This window comes from Myxocyprinus asiaticus, chromosome 47 (assembly GCF_019703515.2).
Source record: "Myxocyprinus asiaticus isolate MX2 ecotype Aquarium Trade chromosome 47, UBuf_Myxa_2, whole genome shotgun sequence".
In the NCBI taxonomy this organism is placed as follows: domain Eukaryota; kingdom Metazoa; phylum Chordata; class Actinopteri; order Cypriniformes; family Catostomidae; genus Myxocyprinus; species Myxocyprinus asiaticus.
Window position 1 is genome coordinate 4,277,144 of NC_059390.1, and position 21,761 is coordinate 4,298,904.

The 21,761-nt window shown below is 38.1% G+C and overlaps 1 protein-coding gene across 5 annotated transcripts in view; it reads left to right on the forward strand.

Moving 5' to 3' along the window:
- LOC127436506 (cGMP-inhibited 3',5'-cyclic phosphodiesterase 3A-like) overlaps positions 1 to 21,761 on the forward strand; it is a 127,071-nt gene that overhangs the window by 51,238 nt on the left and 54,072 nt on the right. For all 5 annotated transcript variants that reach the window (XM_051690733.1, XM_051690730.1, XM_051690732.1 and 2 more), the window contains exon 2: positions 11,835 to 11,885. In XM_051690733.1, coding sequence (XP_051546693.1) covers positions 11,835 to 11,885 — 51 coding nt within the window. The remainder of the gene's footprint in view (positions 1 to 11,834; positions 11,886 to 21,761) is intronic.

Sequence of the window (21,761 nt, forward strand, 5' to 3'; positions counted from 1 at the left end):
TTTAATATAATATAATATAATATTATATATATAATATTCATGTTGGCTGGGTTCCAAAAAGTGTAAGAGTTGCAAAGGTTACAAACGTATATTATGCTTCGTATTGAAGATTATAACTAAAATGAATTTTATTTGAGTTAGTTTTGGATCATTAAAATGTAATTTGGTGTAGTTTTGAAACAAAAGGCTCTTTGTTCAGTTAAAGGCCTTGCAAGGCCAAACAAACTTGTGTGAATGTGCATTTGTGTGACTGCTGCGTGTGTCTTTTCCGAGGTTTTATGGCTCAGTGCATGCGGTCCTGTTAGGCCGGGCCGTTCCATTGCTCATGCTGTGTTACATGTAATGATATGGTGTCAACGCTGTTGTGGCACTGTGCTGTTCCGAGCAGCTAAAAAATTTAAAATGTCTCGGAGAGCAATATGTTCCTCTCGCCGGTTTGACTGAAGCACAGTGGGTTACAGTGTGGAACCGTCCAGCGGGTTTAAGCGGTGGCTCTTGTGGCACTGAAAGATACATTTCAACAGTCAGTCTCCTGGCATCATTAAACGTTTTACACCTCAGCCCAAACGCACCAGGGTTTATTGTGCGAGGCTACACGCAAACTGCAAATGGATTGGATTGTGTCGACTTTCACAATGTAGGTTTGCAGTACAGCACTGCGCTAATCTAATGGACTTGTTCCGCACCAAGAGTCTGGTTAAAGAGAACTGTCTAATAGCCATTAGCAGCAGCGTTCCAGATGAATGTTGAAAGACTTCAAGCTGAAAAGCAGCGTGTTGTTTTCTCAAGGACTGGTGTTGCCTTTCAAGAAATGGGGTTTTCCTCTGTGCTAAGCAGTTGGCGAACTCTTGAAGCATATTGACACGAACAGTAAATTTCGCTTTCCTGGAGAGTAACGCAAGTGTGACCGAGATAAATTTGGCCAGAGTTGTGGCTTAGCGCAGTCAAATAGCAAATACAGTACTGTGATTTACTGGTGGAGTTAAATATGTTTTTGCCAGACGCACTCACTTTGATTAACACTATAATTAATGACTTGAAATGACTTAATCATGGTATAACTTGGTATTTTTGAAAGGTTACAAGCTTGATTCTCAAATTTGTCATTGTCATCTAATCCTATCTATCTATTTATCTGTCTGTCTGTCTGTCTGTCTGTCTGTCTGTCTGTCTGTCTGTCTGTCGGTCGGTCTGTCTTTGTAAGGCTTTCGCACATTTCACAATACAGACAGACTGAACTAGCTCAGTTGACTAATACTTAAATGATAGTCTGATGACTGGTTTGTCTGGCCAGTGCTTCTGCCTTTGTTTTCCTGAAAACTTAAAACTCCTTTTCCAGGGTCTTTTGGCCCTTCTTTAGCCAACACCCCTCTACCAAACCGCTGGGACTCGATATGAGTCAGGTCAGAGGCCGAGGTCCCAGGGGAGGCCGAGCATTTCCTGTCCAGCTCTTGTTTTTGTCTTTAGACCGGGATATTTGTGCAGACAGAAACCCTGGTACGTGGATCAGCAGACAGAATGGACCATAGTTGACAGATACGTTTTCACAAGCACACAGGGATGTCCACAACCAGTGATACAGAACAGACATGGAAAGCATTATAGCAAATCCATATCACTTGTATGGGCTTTTGTCAGGTGATGTCCTCTTGAAACAAATATTAAGGTTATTTTTTAACAGAAAAGATTCTAAACCAAAGCAAACATTGTGACACTCCAAGTAATGCCCATGTTCCATGCTGTTTGCTCAATGCATGTTAATGGGAACTTTGGGCTGGGCTCTTTAGACTTGAGGAAGTTAAGCAACCACCAACTGTAGCAACTAACAAGCACCACTCATTACAATGTAAAAAATCTACCTAAAGTAAAAATCTCACCTTGTGATTTGAATATGTTGAGTTGCATGGATACGAGAGGGATCTATATACATGTAACTCGTCCAACAATGTATGTACATGCATCACATGAGATTTGTCATTTTTGCCATTTATTTATTTCTGAAAATTTCCAGCACAGTGTTATTTCCAGCACATCTCAATTCTGTATTGTGTTTAATAGAATTCTGTTCTGGAAATGACATTTGTAACGTTTTTGAAATAATTTTTTTTTACTCTTTTGACTTGCTAAGGCTCATTTCCTAGCTATCCTAAAAACACACAATTAAATAATATATTATTATGTTTTGTATAATTTTGCATAATTACAACCCTTTTTTAAAAATGATATAAATATTACTTTTATTCCCTATAAATATATTCTGCTCAAGTGATATTTGGCTTGATTTTTCTTTGTTGTTGTTGTTGTTGTTTTTTCAAACTTCACTTGTCTCATATTTAATCTCAAGCATGCTCTTCACTGACACTTTTGTCAATTTGGTAAACAAGTACACTAACTTTTGAAAAAACTTTATCAGTGGCAACATTGTTCGGTGTGGTGGAAATGACAGCACAACTGTGGGACAGTGGTAATTTAAAAGAAGATGTATGTATGATGTATCATTTTCTCACAATAAATATAGAAATAGCTTGTTTATCTCACTCTTTTAGATTATCATAGTTTTAAACATGTAATAATTTGCATTTTTGTAATGGATTTTATAGTTCAGTGTTGAAGGTCTTGGACAAGGCTAAAAAAGTAAAATCTGTACATACAATTTTTTGATGAGGGCCTAGTAGAAAGTTTCCAAGTCAGTTTGTGATCTTCATATATATACAGTCATGTGAAAAAGAAAGTACACCCTCCTTGAATTCTATGGTTTTACGTATCAGGACATAATAAAAATCGTCTGGTCCTTAGCAGGTCTAAAAATTAGGTAAATACAACCTCAGATGAACAACAACACATGACATATTACACCATGTCATGATTTATTTAACAAAAATAAAGCCAAAATGGAGAAGCCATGTGTGAAAAACTATGTACACCCTTACTGCTTCCATAGGAATTAAGAGGCTAAGTAGTAGCCAGGTGCTGCTAATCAAATGCCCTTGATTAATTGATCATCAGCAAGTGTTACCACCTCTATTAAAGCTGAGGTTTTAGCAGTTTGCTGGTCTTGAGCATTCAGGTGTGCGTTAACACATTGCCAAGGAGGAAAGACATCAGCAATGATCTTAGAGAAGCAGTTGTTGCAGCCCATCAATCTGGGAGGGGTTATAAGGCCATTTCCAAACAATTTAAAGTCCATCATTCTACAGTGAGAAAGATTATTCACAAGTGGAAAACATTCAAGACAGTTGCAGATCTTCCCAGGAGTGGACGTCCCAGAAAATTCACCCCAAGGTCAGACCGTGAAATGCTCAGAGAAATTGCAGAAAACCCAAGAGTTACATATCAGACTCTGCAGGCCTCAGTTAGCATGCTAAATGTTAAAGTTTATGACAGTAAAATTAGAAAAAGACTGAGCAAGTATGGTTTGTTTTGAAGGGTTGCCAGGAGAAAGCCTCTTCTCTCTAAAAAGTACATGGCAGCATGGTTTAGGTTTGCAAAGTTGCATCTGAACAAACCACAAGACTTCTGGAACAATGTCCTTTGGACAGATGAAACTAAAGTGGAGATGTTTGGCCATAATGCACAGCGCCAAACACAGCATATCAGCACAAAAACCTCATACCAACTGTCAAGCACTGTGGTGGAGGGGTGATGATTTGGGCTTGTTTTGCAGCCACAGGACCTGGGCACCTTGCAGTCATTGAGTCGACCATGAACTCCTCTGTATTCCAAAGTATTCTAGAGTCAAATATGTGAGGCCATCTGTCCGACAGCTAAAGCTTGGCTGAAATTGGGTCATGCAACAGGACAATGATCCCAAGCACACCAGCAAATCTACAGCAGAATGGCCGAAAATTGCACTGTTGCAATGGCCCAGTCAAAGTCCAGACCTCAACCCGATTGAAATGCTGTGGCAGGACCTTAAGAGAGCTGTGCATAAACAAATGCCCGCAAACCTCAATGAACTGAAGCAACGTTGTAAAGAAGAGTGGGCCAAAATTCCTCCACAACGATGTGAGAGACTGATAAAGTCATACAGAAAATGATTACTTGAAGTTATTGCTGCTAAAGGTGGTTCTACAAGCTATTGAATCATAAGGTGTACTTAGTTTTTCACACATGGCTTCTCCGTTTTGGCTTTATTTTTGTTAAATAAATCATGACACGTGTTGTTGTTCATCTGAGGTTGTATTTACCTAATTTCAAGACCTGCTAAGGACCAGATGATTTTTATTATGTCCTGATACATAAAACCATAAAACCATAGAAATCAAGGAGGGTGTACTTTCTTTTTCACATGATTGTGTGTGTATATATATATATATATATATATATATATATATATATATATATATATATCGTAATTGGTTGGCTTTAATAAAAAGCAACCCCTGGGACATGCAAGGGCCTGAAGTTGAAAAAACACCTCTATATACCGCTTTCCTTTCTCTGTGTTTTCCTCTCACTCTCATGTTCCACAGTAACTCCTCTCATAGTTCAGCTGTTGGCACAGGATTCCATTCACTGCGCCACATGCAGGCCATCTGCAAAACTGCGCTTGAGTCATGAAATAGGATTAGTCAACAAAAATCAATTAAACAGAGATAGTGAGGGAAATAGAGAGTGAGAAAAGAGAAACAAAACAAGCAGTATTGACAGAAAATCCACCATAATTAAGAGTGAGCGTAACACTGAATCTAGCCTCAGAGAGCATCCAAAGTGAGTTGCGAGAGCACAAGAATGGTTGGAGGCTGTTATTCATTTTTCATTGCAAAGATGAGATTTTTCACTTTACAGTCCCTGCACGCAGACATTTCTTAGTGTGCAAATGCACAAATAAAGACAGCATTATGGCGTTTACCCTCTCATATTCTTTCTTGTCAACAATTGCACTCAGTGCTTGAAAAATGGCCTGTTCAGACGTATTTGAATGAAGCAATACAGCACATAAGTGTGTGTGGAGTATGCAGTGAGCGTGCACGTCGCTGGATATGAATGAATCATTGTGAAATATGCGTGCAGTAATCAAGTGCAGGGCTGCAGCAGGCCTGTGTGATTTCAGCTCACCCACAGTCTCTACATTATTAAAAGTGCATTAGCGGCGTAATGGCTGAGCAATGCATCTCAAGCCCAGCATTTGGCTGCGAATGACGCAACTGAGGGGAGGTCACGTGACCTGCTGATACTCTGCCAGATTTGCATGGGGACACAGAATAATATTATTGCAATGTTTTAATATTTTTAAAAAGTAGCATATAATGTTTCAAACTGAAGTATTCTACATAGTTGTCAAATGACCTCACTACATTGTATGTTCAATTTAGCAAGTGGCTTCCAGTTATCATGTCAGAAATAAATGGTTAGTTTATGCATAAGATGTCCATGAGCTTTGCTTCATCAATATCAAGATTTTTGGTTAATTTAAATCGATGTATGTGTATATTTTAGGTGCTGTGCATTGCAAGTTTTTCACATGTTTGCCTTCACTAGTTAATTTAAAATGTTCATTTGTTGTGATAAATTACATTTTTAAAAATAAATATATGTTCCAATTAGTCTTTCAATTATTGAGGACATTCACATAGCAAGTCACACCTCAGAACAAGCTCTGCTTTCTAAAATTATTTCTTTTGAACTGCCCAAATACAATAATCTGAATTTGTGTAAAAATGTCTTGATTTGTGGCATATTTAGGCAAATATACAGTAGTAGGTCACCCGGGTATTCCATGCATAGCCTATCGAAAATGTGCATGTGTATATACTACTAAAATAGTTGTAGAATAGAGTAGAAAGTTAACATGCATTTCTGAGCCTTGCCAGGGAAAGAAACAGAAACGGAGAAAGTGGAAAGACCGAATCTTTGCTGCGAGCGGGGCTGCTGGCTGCCGCGCATTCATGCAATATTAAAGCGATGCTGCATCATGCACCTTATTATGAGGATTGCTTCATCTGTCACTTAGTCCTGCGAGGGCTGTGCCGTTCTGTCACGACTAGTTTTCTTTCGCTCAGAAAATGGAGAGCTCGGTTATTAACGGCAGATTATTGTCTGTCTTCGCTAAGATGACATTTGAATAAAAACCAATCTCATTAACACGGCCCATTAGCACTGGTTCCTTGAGAAAGGGCGCTGCTTTTGGATCGGGGGAGATAAATATGTGTGAAGACGCTGGTAAATCCATTTTTCAGTGCCTTGTTGTGTTTGAACATATCTTTCTCTTCCTTTTGAAGGAATAATTTAATAATTTAAATTCTGTCATTGAGTGCCTCTGTGGAAATTTCACTAGTTTGTACATTAATATACTTGAAGCAACTTAACGCATGCTATGTCTGTTCGGACAGCGTCGTGGACAGCAGGGAAAGAATAATGGTTCTGTCAGGAAGACTTGCAGACTTGAGTGAAATTCAAGATGACATTTATTTGATGAATATGAAACAGAAAATATAATGTAGTGTAAGCCCCGTCTGGTGGTCCGAAGAAGTTGTACTCGGAACCATCATATCCTGCTGGAGATAGGAGGTGGGGCGAGGAGCCTACCCCTGTGCAGGACGGGACTCGACTGGTGGTGGTGGGGTGGTGGAGGATGCCGTCTTAGCACAACTGAAACAGCAATGTGAATTTGAGCAGACTTATAAAGCAATGGCTTACGTGTGATTGGCTTGAAGTTACCTAGCTAATGGTGCGATGATGTACAGCTGTTAATCTTCCCGTTAGAACTACGCTGTGCTTACATTTCTCCCTCCATTTAAACATTTTTGGAACACTGGGGCTAATTTAATAATAATCTCGAGTTCGGCGCTTTACACGCACTAATTAGGTTTCTCATCTGCATGTGAAATTTTCACGGTGTGATTGAAGCCTGGTTTCGGAAACACTCTCACCTATGATCTGCTCTGCTCTGGATCTCTGGAACTTACGCATCGAGCGCGTGGGCTTTCCTTGATATCGCGACGCAGACCACAAAAATTATGTGACCCACTATTTTACGACATCTTTATGTTGTTTCAAACCCATATGCTATTAGTTTTTCCTATGTAACACAAAAGTAGATGTTTTTGTAGAATCTTTACACTGCTATTTTTCATACAAGAAAAGTGTACAGTGAACAAGCTTCAAATAAGCACTAAAAAAGGACTTAAAATGTGAGTTGACTTAAGCGTTATATTGCAATATATATATTAAGTGCACTATTTGTTAAGTCTTTTGAAGCCATACTATAACTTTGAGATTGACAGACGTGGTCTGTATGTACTGTTATTGTACGACAAGAGCTGCATAATGATTTTTCTTTTTCAAAAATGTGTTACACTAAATAAAACAGCATGTGGGTTTATAGCGAACAATGCTGGGTAGGAACAAATTACATGTAATTTGGAAAACATAATCAGATTACAGAAATCATTTACTTGCATTTAGATTGTATTACCTTTTAAAATACTTGTAAATCAGATTAGAGATACTTTTAATGCATTACATGAGTACATATTAATCAAGCAACTACAGTAAATTGTTCATAATTTATTGATCCCCTAATTTCTTTTTAATCTTTAAAAAGGTATTTTTTATAGATTTAATTTGTTTTTGTTTTGTTTTTACAGTTTTTCATTCTAAATCAGCCTAATGCTGATATACATTTGGTAAGTTTTCGAGTCTTCTTTTTGTTGGTTATAAAAATTGGAATGTATTTTCTTCCTCGTTGTGTTTTTATATCAAATACTATCTTACTCGAAGGCATGTGACATCAAATAAAGAAGAGTAGGTCTGAAGTAATCCGAAAGTAATTAGATTAGACTACCTAAAATATGTTTTCAAAGAGACTATGTTAAAGATTACAATTTTAGTCTTGTAATTTGTAATCAGTACCAGATTCCAATTCAGAAGTAACCAACTCAACACTGGTAATGAAATGAGGGTAATTAAAAAATGACATCATTTTCATTATTGGTGATCTATTCCTTTAAAATATTCCTAGACCAGGTAAAATAATGGTTCAAAAGTCTGATTTGATTGAGTGACATCGCTGGCTGTAGTGTGGCGGAAATATTTTGAACCACCTTGGAAAATGTCTCCTTTGCTCATTCGCCTGTGTTTTATGAAGAGTTTAATGATTTTAACAGTGCGGTGAATGAGGGTGGATCTATGTCCGGCTCTGTTATTAATATAGCAGCTAAATGCCACACTGCCGTTTCAGTGAAATAAAGCCCAGACCAGAATGCCTGGCAGGGTTTTTAAAACCTGGAGGCTTTGCCTGTGAGATGTAGACTCTTCAAAGAAGCCTTTCTCTTGTGAAGTCAGCTGAAAATGTGTTTTGTCCTAGTGGAACCTTTTTGCCTGTTAAAACTGTTTTGTTACACCTGTTTGATTGTGGACAACACAGTATGACAACTCAATATGACAAACTATTAATTTGTATGAGATTACAAAATTGTAAGATATCGTACAATTTGGCTCTTCAGTTTAAAAGTTTAGCTAGTCTCCTATGCACCACTTCATTTTTTTAGAAAGGAAACATCAGAGAACAAATTTGGTCACTTATTACATATTTATTTATGCAATACAAATGACCTGTAATACGCTTCACTCGTCTCGTTCGAAACCCTGATGTTTTTTACTTTTCTTTTCAAGTTATTTTCATATTAAAATCATGGTTAGGTTTGAGGTTACATTAAAATACTTGTTTTGTGTGGGGCAATTTTACGACACTCTTTTTGCAGGCTACATGTCCTGAATTGTTTTTAAATAACTTTACATAAAAACAAAATAGTTATTTATTTGTTATTAATGCGACAATGCTAGAAAACTAGATTGTTGTTGTTAATGAAATGCCTATTGACTAATTTAAACGCCTCTGATTTGCCATTGTATTCATGCACAAAATGGACCGCAAAATATGTAAACTGAAATTTATAATGCAATGAAAGCAGAACTAAATGGAATGCTTTAATTGACACATTTTAAGATTAGTTAATTGTGGCAGCTGTAATTGTAATCTGGCAGCTGTAATTGTAATCTTGATTGATTTTTAATTATTATTAATTGTGCTCAATTAAACTGTTTAAACAAGAATTCATTCATCAGATTTTGCTTAGATGAACTGGTTTAAAAAATGGATTCATCACTCACCACTAGTGTTCCCAGAAGTCCCTGTGTGGCATTCTATGACTTTTTTATTGCAAAATAAATATGTAATTACTCTCTATTTAAAATGACAAACAGGTTGCTTCAGATCATTAGTTCAATCAGGACCAATTCCATCAAATCAATACATGCTTGATTGAATACTTTATTACTTCTAGACAATTAAAATCTGTTTGTATTGGAGGTATGGTTCTGTTCTGGGCAAACTCTCTACCCAGAGCAGGAAGTGCAGCAAATACAAACCCCCCCCCCATTACAACATTGTTGCATATTTTTAAACATCCTGAAGTGATACAATCCTTCATTGCATAACAGATTAATTGGACACTTAAAGACTTCAACATACTGTATATCAAGTTGATAAATCAAGAATATGCATGGAAGAAAGGAATTCCAAACTGGCAAATGATTGTAGTCTTTGAGCACAGAACACAAGACAGATGTGGAGAAAATGTGGAGCTGTGGATGGAGGAGGGTGTTAAGTGCAGCTTGCGTCCATGCAATAGAAAGGCAGCTAAGGCAATAACTATATGGAGGACTTAAATAGGACCACTCTGATAAGTGTCTGAATTGTATTGATAGACGTCCTGATCAGCTGAGCGTCAGCTGATTGAGAGCTTGACTCACATAACCTCCCTGAACTACCGCTATGCTTGATAAAAGAACATCACTGTCATTTACAGTATTTATGACTACAAACAGCATTGTGTTGAGGGCCATTGTAGTTTAGGCCTCCTAAGAGTCTGTGAAAAAGCCTCTTTGCCAGCAGGTGACTGAATGAATAAATGATAGCAGTGTATTGAATGAGTGGCATTGGTTGTGGTTTCCTAAAGGCTCATTTGGGAGACGTGGCCTGACCCAAGGCCAAAGAGCCTTTACATAGCGTTACATAACTCAACGGCCCGACCGAGAGTTCTATGATACTGAGTCAATGACAGGACCATGTTATTGTTATTTTTAGGAAGAAAGAAACCTTACAAAAATGAACTTTGGAGATACAATGGTACAAATTATGCTGGGGTAATACCATGGAATTGAATAATAACCATGCATGTACCATGGTATTTACAAGGTACTTCAAAGAAAACCGTGATACTACCACAGTACATGTCCGGAAAAATAATCCATTAGATTATGGTACCATGTTTACAAGACCATTGGATTACCATGGCAATCATTTTTGCAAACATTTGCAAAGAAATAAAGAACTTAATGATTGCCATATTTATATACCATGGTGTTTACTTGAAAGAATAACATAGTACTACCATGAAACTGTGTTGAAAAAAACCATGGTGTTACCATAGGTTTAAGGAATATTTGGGTTCAATACAAGCAGGAGTGGTTCTAGTGGGTGGCGAGCTGCACCTGTGAATAATCTGTTGGTTGTGAAGTGTCCCGTGGGCACTGCGGTCTTACAGTGGTGTTTGGACACTATGTTTACATGCAGTGCCAGTTCACATAGTGTACCAGCGAGCTGACAAGAGGGTGGCCGATGTGGAAGCAAGTACCCTGTTTTACTGCCTGTCCCGCTGTATAAAATAAACTAAAATAAACCAGAATGCCATTTGTTTGCCTTCCTCTCCCTTCAAACCAAAGGAAAATAGTCATCTGAGTTGCTGCATTTTATTTATAAATGTCCAGTTTCCCAGGCCTGAGTCTTGAGGCTTTTTCAGCAGGGTTGAAAGGGCGTCCTGCGGTCATTGCGAGAGGAAACCGTCTTTCGTCCTCTGGTGTTTCTCGGACAAGGCACCATTCAATTACAGGCGACACGTTTTTATCTCTGTATTTTTGGTGTATTTTGTAATATTCCATTTCTATCTAGTGTCTAGTTCATTGTTTCTGCAGATACTGTACTTTAGTGACCAGTCTTAAAGGAGAATGTTGTTGAATGTGTAGCTAATATGCAGTGGCGGTCTGGCAGAATTTTCCGGAGAGGCAAATCAGTATTGAAAGATGAAACCAATAAAAGATTGCAGTGGGTCTAAATATCATGTTTTATTATATGTTTTCTGCTGGTAATTAAGCACCCATGCACAGCTGATCTCCTTTCCCTGATATCTTAAAATAGTCTTGATAACAACTGTGGTGTTATAATCTTTCTGATCACCAACTCAACACTTGTCAATACAACAAACGACATATGTATCCACGTATTTTTGGTTTGATCTAAACTCAGGAATAACAGCCATGATTGTTTACATTAAGATTTTTTCAGTTATGTAGTTCAGTTGAAGTATTTGACATAAACAGACAATACGCCCCTGAAAATCAATTCTACCAAGCAAAAATGTAATTAAAAAAGTGCAGTTGTGACACTACTCTTGAGCAAACGAGGCCTGTATTTTGCTGCCTGCAGGCACCTCCTACTGTCTGTTAATTAGAGTGCGTAAAGTTTATAGTCTTTGCAAAGCTGTTAAGCGGGAAGTAGCGTTCTGTAAAGGCCGCCTGACTGTGAAATTGAATTATAAGCAAGTGTCATTGAACAAAATGGGAAGTATTTTAGAGGGAGGATGAAAACAGGCATCCCCGGAGTTCTCTCTCTCTCTCTCTCTCTCTCTCTCTATCTCTCTCTCTCTCTCTCTGTGCTATGTTTTTAGTGAGTGAGGTTGAGCGTGTAGGCGCATTAGATGCTAAACAGTGAATCGAGAATGTTTTGCATTGTTCTGTTTGTGTAACACCATCCTGTATGTCTCTATCTACAGATGCTCCCACAACAAGAATGGGACCACAAGAGATGCGCCCGGGGATCTCAGGTGAGTTTAAGAGTGTCTGTGTGTGAGTGTTTGTGTGCTGAAATTGCATACTTAAAGCACCTTGAAGCACATATCCTCCCAATTCACATAACTGTAATGCACAAAAGGCATAAATGTACATAATATAATATATATATATATATATATATATATATATATATATATATATATAATATATAATACATAATATAAATGTGTGTAACGGGAGCCAGCTGATAGATAGCTGTGCAATGTGTATAAACCTCACTCTCCTGACCTCAAGAGGTGCACTAGCGACTGACACTAGAGGCTGTAGCCTTTAGCCTCCTTGTTAGCGCACCCGCCTCCCATGCCAGAGACATCGGTTCGAGTCTCGTACAGAGCGGGTAGAACAGGAGTGTCACAATGGTGACCTGGATGGGAGTGAGGTTTAGGGGGGTGAGTGTAATGGGAGCCAGCTGATAGATAGCTGTGCAATGTGTATAAACCTCACTCTCCTGACCTCAAGAGGTGCACTAGTGACAGACACTTGTTAGCACACCCGCCTCCCATGCAGGAGATGCCGGTTCAAGTCACGTATGGAGCGGGTAGTACAGGAGCGTCACGTGTACATATAATACTTTCTTTAATTTATGCTGATTGAAACACAAAAAAATAACATTGTATTACAGCATATATTTTTTTTACTGTTATACATAAATACTGCATTATAGTAACGAGAATCTATCAGAATCACCATTTAGAATAATGAGAATTACAGAAAACATTCAAAAGTAAAATGTACTGACGCTTTACGGTAAAGAGAATTTGGGGAATTTTTTTTAATTGTCATTAAAATAATGTCACAATGCAAAAAATTTAAATTAAAAATTCAAATAAAACAACGGTGGTCCTAAAATATGCTTTGGTTTTTTATGCAAAATATAAGTATTAATTAATAAAAACAAAAGCCATGCCACATTCCAACCCAAAATCAAATGAAAAAAAAAAAAAAAACCTGCCGAAACCCTGCTTTATAGGGGAAAAAGAGCAAAATTATTGACATTACATGAAGGCTCAAGTGAAAATAAAAAAATGTGTAAATGCATTAACAACAGCAGAAGTGTAATTTACAAATGCTTGGAATAAAGTGCACAAGTCATATGGACTACTGTTATGATGTCTTTATACTGAACCTTTAATAACGCTTTATAGTATTTGTCCTTTTTGAAGCTTGACCGCTCCTGCTCACTATAAACTGTTATTTGAATAGAGCTGCTTAAAATAAAAAAGTAACAGCACATGGGTTTTGAACAACATAAGGGCGAGTAAATGAGTGAGTAAAAGTACATTTTCCATTTTTAAGTGAACCACTCCTTTAAATGGTGGCTCATTTTAGCAAAGACCTGAAAAGGACATACTCAAAATAAAGAAGACTCTTAAGAGATGCTGTACAAAATTCCGAATTAATTAAAGACATAAAGAAATCATTTAGAAAATCTTAAATTGATTGTTAATTATTACCTAATTCTATTTGCACTAAAAATATATGACACTGTCTTGTCACAACCTATAAACTCAATGGAAGTCTCAAATCACAGGTCTTACCATGTTCTATTTCTTATCTGATGGTGATAATGCTCTAATTTGTGTTTTACCAATCATTTTCTTTGACAATGTGAATTTTCAGCATCAAAAGCTTGCCAGATAACCACATTCATTCAATTCCTTTACAGTATACACACATTCGCTCTTTATCTTAAGCCTGATATGCTGAAAATGCGCCGTTAATGTTTTCACATTCACAATTATGAATGACATCTGAATCACGTACTGTACTTGACATATTTTCAATTCAAAACGGCGAATTTTGCATTTTTCGCAAGAGTAGTCTGCACCCTTGGAAATTAATGTCGGTTGGCACAACATTTCAACCATAAAACAGTGGTCAAATATTGCATGTTTAGTTAGATACTTACATCTCACATGACACTAACACTCTTAACCTGAACTGCTGGCTGATGTGTGGCACTGGAATAATCCATGAGGTTCCCACTTATCTTCTGAAACTTGAGTCCCGCCTTCATCGGTTTGATTGGCTGTCTTAAATGACATTAAAGAGCGGTGTTAGACTACAGAGCATGCTAAAAATTAAACTTTTTTAAACCTTTATGTCATTCCTGCAACAACTTAATAACATAATGGACTGCAGCAGAACAGCAACAAGGAAATAAATTACTGGGGGGACAGTCTGGCCATATCTGATGATTGGAGGGGACTTGTCCCTCTCAGTGTACATTGCGGTTACAGCCCTGTCCTATACGAGAAAAAAAATGGTAAACATGATATTATAAAGACAAAATTAAACAAAATATTGCCATTTTACTAAAGACAAAAGATATAAAGATATGTAAAGATATTATGAAAATAATAATAATTATTATTATAATTTTGTAACAAATTTTTGTTCTCTAAAATTTTCCATGGCCCCCTAGCTCCCCTTGGCGCCCCCCCTGGGACCCCAGTTTGAAAACCCCTGCCATATGGGATGTCTTAATTTCGGCCAAAATACAGGACATCCCTGCTAATATGGTAGAGTTGACAACCATATTTTTTTGTGAGATTCAACCCTGCATTGTTTGTTTTGCTGGTAGTAGGTCATATAATTAATCAATACAACAACAGTTTAAATGTGTATGTGAGTTAATGTCCCATATCAGACGCTGTTGTTGTAACTGGGATTTCATCTTGTCTGATCATCTTTTAAACATCCGAGTGACATCACACTTGGCATGAGGAGGGTCATTCCTGTTATGCTGAACCTTTTAAAAAATGAATATGGTTATGTTGTCGTCTAAGGAAGTATTTCTATAAAAAAATTATAGTTGACTTTTAGAAATATTCCCTGGTCTACAGGATAAAGACTAACAGGATGGAAAGTGACATTAAGGAAAAATCTATAAGTTGACTACCATATAATACAATATTCTCAAGAAAGCTAACTAGTACGGTTTCCATCATTAAAAGTGTGACTTTGATATTTAAAATTTTAGTGTGCATGAAAATTCACTAAATGAGGACTGAATTGAGGTTAGATGGACTGTAAATGTGTGTGCCCTCACTTTTTATTCTGGATCTCCCCAGCGAGTGTGTATGTGTGTTTGTGCACATATGCTAATGTGTTCGCACATTTTATCTAGTTCTCTCTCCATGGCAGGGTGAGAGCGGGGAGTAGCTGTGACGTCTTTACTGACGTGTTTCTCTGCTCTGCATTTGTCCCTCGCTGTTTCATTCATTCCCACACCTATTTATGTTGTAAACACTTTGAGAATACACTAAGAATGAACTGTGCCCGCTGAAAGCATGATTGACACACGCAATGTCTGTGTTGTTTTAGCACCTGATTCACGAAAGGAATTATGTTGTTCAGGTAACAGTGGTGCAAATTTGCAAAGGAATTAAAATAATGATAATTATGCAATTTGCATGGCACAATTCCTGATCTTGCAGATCGGTTCGAAGTTAAACTGCCTGGATAAACCGTATTGTGGTTCCTTGGTGGTTGCTTTTCCTCCAATAGAAAGGAAATTCTTGAGTCCTTCTATGTTGCCCTGTTTATTGCACCAAAGACTTTGACATTATGGCCCTGTTGTGAAGCCCATCAATTGGCCATGAAGGATGGTGATTTCATCCATAGCGGAAGGGTAGCGTGTTAACGGCTGACCACAGCCGCAGGGGATTTGTATCAAAAGCCACCAAGGCAAACAGCGCTGACAGAGACATAAGTTAAAGCGGAAAACGTCACGAGCGAACGCCACATGGGTCAACATGACCTTAGAAAACAGCTGTCAGTCACTACAATAGAGCTGTGAGAGCGTGCCAGGCCAACGAGGCCATGTCCCATAATGCACCGTGCCTTGGGAGAACCAGGAGGCCATTAACTGATAACAGGAACAATGCACACGAGGAAACCAAGTGTGTGTGTGTGTGTGTGTGTGTGTGTGTGTGTGTGTGTGTGTGTGTATCTGTGAGGAAGGCTAAGCATGTACTGTATGTGAATGCAAATGCTTCTAGCTGCGCAAGCTTGATTTCATAAATCGTTGCATTATAAAATGTGTAAAATGTGAGTGCAACAGTGGCCTCCCACTTTTTCAGTCTTCTTGGTTCCGGAAGTACTTTTCCCATTCATTTTTTTTTTTCATAAGGGGTTTCATAAAGTACTTCATAAAAGCATTCTTAACCATGAACCAAACCAAGGTGAATCACAACATTACAAATTTTGATTTGAAGCAAAAAAGTATTTGAAAATTGGACAAAAAGATAAAGGTAAAAGACTGTGAATGAATCGTCTTTATTGAAGGAATGAACTACAATCCCATGAAGCATTGCACATGATGTAATTGATTAAAAAGTGATGGAAAAATATGAAAAAGTAAAGTTTAAAGTTGTTGATTATAAGTATGGGCACAGTATATTTTAATTGTATTGCAAAATATTCAGATATATACAAATACTGTATATAAGTAGTTTGAGAGTGTAGGGAGAGCAACTCGAATATGTCATTGACAGTGCATCATGGGAGTGGGCGGTTGCTGCAGAACTCTTTTGGCATGCTTTGTTGTGCCGAGATTTTCTGATAGGTGGATCTTTCTCTGCTGGATCGTGGGTGGTGTAGTTCTTTACCAGAAATTGCGGTATTAAACACTGGTCTGATGGCTTCAACAGAAGCATATACCAGCTATTAACAAACTCGTAGCTTATGGCAGGTCTATCTTTAAAGGTTTAAAAGATATCGCTGGAAATCAGTTTGACCGTGGAGAAAATGAATGGGATTTTTACTAACAGGACCAAACTGTAGAGCTCTGTAGAGGACATTATATAAATGTGACTTCTATACATTACTGTTGTGCTTGCTATATTTAACACAAGAGAGAATCTTAGAGTTACCTGTAATTGTTTGTGCCATCAAACCACTTTATTCAGGTGGCAAGTTATAAAGATGTCAATGGTTTTAACAGACTTGCTCAACAAATTTTCAAAACGTTGCTCCGCCATGACAGTAGTCGACCTGAATAGAAAACTGTCCACAGAAGAGTACTGATGAGCCAAAACATTATGACCACTCACAGGTGAAGTGAATAATGTTGATCATCTCCTAACAAGGGCGCATGTCAAGGTCTGGGTAGATTAGATTGTAAACAAACAATCAGTTCTCGTAGGGAACATGTTGAATGCAGGTGAAATGGGTAGGAGTAAAGACCTGATCAAGGGTCAAATTGTTATGGCTAGACAACTGGGTCAGAGCATCTCTGAAACGGCAAGTCTATCCCATCTGGTCCAAAACGACTGAGGGTCTACTGTGGCACAAGTCACAGAAAATTTTAATGATTATTTTAATAAAAATTTAATGGTTATGGGAGGAATGTGTCACAACACACCGCGCTTCGCACCCTGCTGCATATGGGGCTCCGTAGCCGCAGTCTGGTCAGAGTGCCCATGATAACCCCTGTCCACTGTCAGAAGCGCCTACAATGGGCACGCGAGTGTCGGAACTGGACCTTGGAACAGTGGAAGTAGGTCGCCTGGTCCGATGAGTCCCGTTTTCTTTTATATCACGTAGACGGGTGTGTACGTGTGCACCGTTTACCTGGGGAAGTGATGGCACCAGGATGCACTGTGGGAAGACGAGAAGCCAGTGGACGGAGTGTGATGCTCTGGGAAATGTTCTGCTGGGAAACCCTGGGTCTGGCCATTCATGTGGACGTCAATTTGACACGTGCCATCTACCTAAACATTGTTGCAGACCAGGTACACCCCTTCATGGCAATGGTATTCTCTGATGGCAGTGGCCTCTTTCCACAGGATAATGCGTCCTGCCACACTGCACAGATTGTTCGGGATGAAGAGTTCAAGGGGTTGCCCTGGCCTCCAAATTCCCCAGATCTCAATCCGATTGAGCGTCTGTGGGATGTGCTGGACCAACAAGTCCGATCCACGGCACCTCCACCTTGCAACTTACAGGACTTGAATTGTCTGCTGCTAATGTCTTGGTGCCAGATACCACAGGACACCTTCAGGGAACTTGTATAGTCCGTGCATCTGCGGGTCGGTGCTGTTTTGGTAGCACATGGAGGACCAACAGCATACTAGGCAGGTGGTCATGATGTTTTGGCTCATCAGTGTATATGCATTATAGCACCCTCTGTGGCAATGCTGAGAATGCAATGCATACTTGCATTATGAATTGCACTTTGACCGCAACACCACATAAAATCAAGCTTGAATAGTGTTGCATGTTTTGGGCCTCAGTGCAAAATGAACAGAGGGAGACATTTTGGAGAGATGTAGTTTGTGCTTGTGGGTGTGTGTGTTTGTGTGTGTGTGTGTGTGTGTGTGTGTGTGTATGTGTGTGTGTCTAAGCCCTCTTATCAGAAGGAAATCCTCCCTGAGGATCGATGTAGTTCTTTCTGGTTCAGAGTCATATTGAGACACACAACAAGCTCAGTCACGTTTGTGTGTGTGTGTGTGTGTGTGTGCATGCACGCTAGCTATGCCACAGTTAACGGAGCAAACTCTTTTCTAATTACTGAGTTGTTTTATCATTTGTCGATTACGGCATGTGGTTTTCTCTCGTCTCTGTGTCGTATCTGTTGCATGAAACGCTGATTTATACTTCAAAGTCCCTCTTCATCCACAAGCTTTCAAACGACGGCCATTAAGCTGAACCGAGCATGATTTCTGTCTGTTTTCCTCTTATTGATTGGTGGAAAACAGCCATCTCCAATACCTGATAAAGGTGTGGAGTAGTACAAACATGGCTGATATTTGAACCTGTGACTTTCATAGAGAGGAGAGAAAATAAGGGCCAGTGTTTGTGTGGACTGTGAGGCCTCAGGAGACCTCCCCTTCCTCGTACCCTTTCTAGGGTGCACTGGGACTATCAGAATAAGGCACGATGTGAAAAAGCAACAAGCTGTCTCTTTCATGTTAATCTGACTTTTTGTCCAAACCAGATACGACTGGGGTAGGACATTGGCTGCGTCCGAATATGCATACTTCCCCACTACTGTAGATTGTATGCCAATATGCCAATGGAGTAGGGTGTCTGAATCCTTAGTATTCATAAAGCAGTAGCTGAGAAATACCTGAATGATCTACTACAGTGGTTTTCAAAGTGTGGGGCGTGCCTCCCCAGGGGGGCGCTAGAGCATGTCAGAGTGGTAAAAATGTTTATTAAATAATTAATATGTATATTTATATGTATTGAGTTTATTATATTATATTTAAAACATTATTTAAACAGTTCTAAAAATAATAGGCAAAAAAATATATATATTTATCAAGAATCTTTGTGAAGATTCTCTGATACTTGTCAAGCCCGCCAATAAAGCAGATGTGACATATTAGTCTATAATTACAGTGGAGCGGTTTCTGAGACCACCAAATTGGAATCCTTCAGTTTCAGGGGTCAGTTGTGTACATTGTATCACAAGGGAGGCCCACTGTCTTTGACTTCAAAAACCCCTGATCTACTACATTTGGTGAGATTCTGAAGTGCACATCCGCTGGACAATTTACTTTCTCACAATCCCTTAGGAGCTGAAGAGATTTTATATTCCAAATGCTGATTTAAAAAAACATACGAGTTGAGTGGCTCGTTTTTACTGTAAGAGCTACAGTATATATACCAAGAAAGTTGTTCTTTGTGATGAAATTGTACTTGTTTAACAACCACAACAAAAAAACTGGGTACATTATTTTTTTAATTTTTTTTATTACGTCATATATTCAGGTCATTTTCAGTATGCCCAGCAATGTATTCATACTACAATCCCAATTCCGAGTTGGGACAGTATGAAAAATGCTAATAAAAACAAAAATGAGTAATTTGTAAATTATATTCACCCTTTGCTATATTGAAAGCACTACAATTATACGTTATAAGATGTTTTACCTTGTGAATTTCATTGTTTTTTCTTTAATGTACAGTAATTTCAAATCAGATGATTGCATCATAGGTAACACTCTTTGCACCATTGTCACTTAGCAACAGGCTATTTTCAATATAAATGCTTCCTGTGCTGTGCACCTATGTGCCTCACGCTAACCGGCCCGGAGGGGTGCAGTGGATCAGCTGATGGTGGTTTTGCATGAGGTGCAGTCTTTGCACCTAGATTCTCCAGTAAAGAAACTAGAAAGGACCCAAAGGGCTGTTCTCGGATTTTGCCCAATTCTGCATGATGAGGAACAGGCGTGGTACCAATGGGCACTGTCTGGTTTGCCCTTGTCCTGGGCACCAGGTGGGAGATACTGTATATTTTTTTAATTGTTCCTTGAATATTTATCTATACAATATCAGTCAAAATTTGGACACACTTGACCAAATTTATGTTTCAAATGTTGAAAAAAAAAATCTGATCTAAAGAACTGTTCCTAAATGCTTGAAAGGTGTTTTGTATACTAATCTTAATTGTGCCTGCATATGATTTTCTTTACTTTTTAACATGGATTAGTTGTCATGTTTAGTGAAGGAAAAGCAGCCACCAATTGTCTAGCATAATTGGAACTCCTTCAATATTGTTTAAAAATCATCTCTGTATGAACATCATGAAGATGGTTGAGCGAATGAACATTGTATGTAGAGCTGGAATCTAAGCAAAGGGTGGTGACTTTGAACAAGTTCAAAAATAAGTTTTTATTTAACGTTTTTGGTCACTGCATAATTCCTATACTTCTGTTTGTCTTATTGAATAGTTTAAGGACTTTTAATAAACTATTATTCTAAAATGTGGAAAATAGTAATGAAGTAGGTGTGCCAAACTTTGGTTGTGTAGTGAACGTTCCTTTCTTTGGTGTGTAGTTGGATGCTTGTTGAAAACTCTTGCCTGTGTGTGCATTTGTCAGAATTTATTTGAAAGAATTTCACACTTAAAACCCAGGGATTCGCAATCCAAATTTGCTCCAATACTTCATAATCTTAGATTGTACGTTGTGCATTTAGCTAAACTTTGGCTTTTGGATCGTAAAGTCATCATGTGGATGTTTTTCAGTCATACAATATTTAAGTATTATACAATATTTTAGGTTTTTCAGGGAAGCTCGGGGATTGTGTAAATCTCTAGTCCACTTAGGGGTTTATTTGTGTCTCAATTACTTTGCTAGCCAACTCACCCCGCACAATGTTTCATGAAAGAAATCAATATTTCTAAAGACTCCATAGTTTCTATAATGTTCGCTATAGTATCTATATGCTTCAGAAATAGTATGAGTAGTATCGTAGTAAGCTATTCTGAACATAGCCATATTTCCAATTGAAATCGGAAGTTGGGAGTGGGCACATTAAAGAGCTCATCCCTATTTTTAAGGAACCAATAGCCTTTTATTATATCACAGCCATGAACCATTACTACAGTATGTTCAGAATATGCTACAGCATACTGCCATACTACAGTACTCTTACTATTTCTTCCATATTGATATGGCAGCCCATTATTTGCTATTTACTAGTCAGTCTCAGGTGCTATTGGGGGAAGGGGCATTCTTATTCTAGAGCATATTTGATAGGACAGAAATCTGTGTTGTGCTGTTTTTTGTCCATTTTTAGGAGTAAACTAGCATTAGATGGCCTCAAAACTAACAGACATGGACTAAAAGCCACAAAAGTCCAATTCTGATTTCATACACTGCACTTTCTTACTGAGTATTTTTGACTTGTTTTCCAGTAAAAATATCTAAACATTAAAAAAAAAAAAAAAAAAAAAAAAAAAAAAAGATGAATTTACTATTTACTAAGATATTTTGTCTTGGATAACAAGAAGAACTATTTGCCAATGGGGTAAGGAAAAGCATAAACTCCACTTAATTTTGTTAGATTTCTCTGAAAACAAGACTTAATATCTTATGTCATTTTGCTTCTCA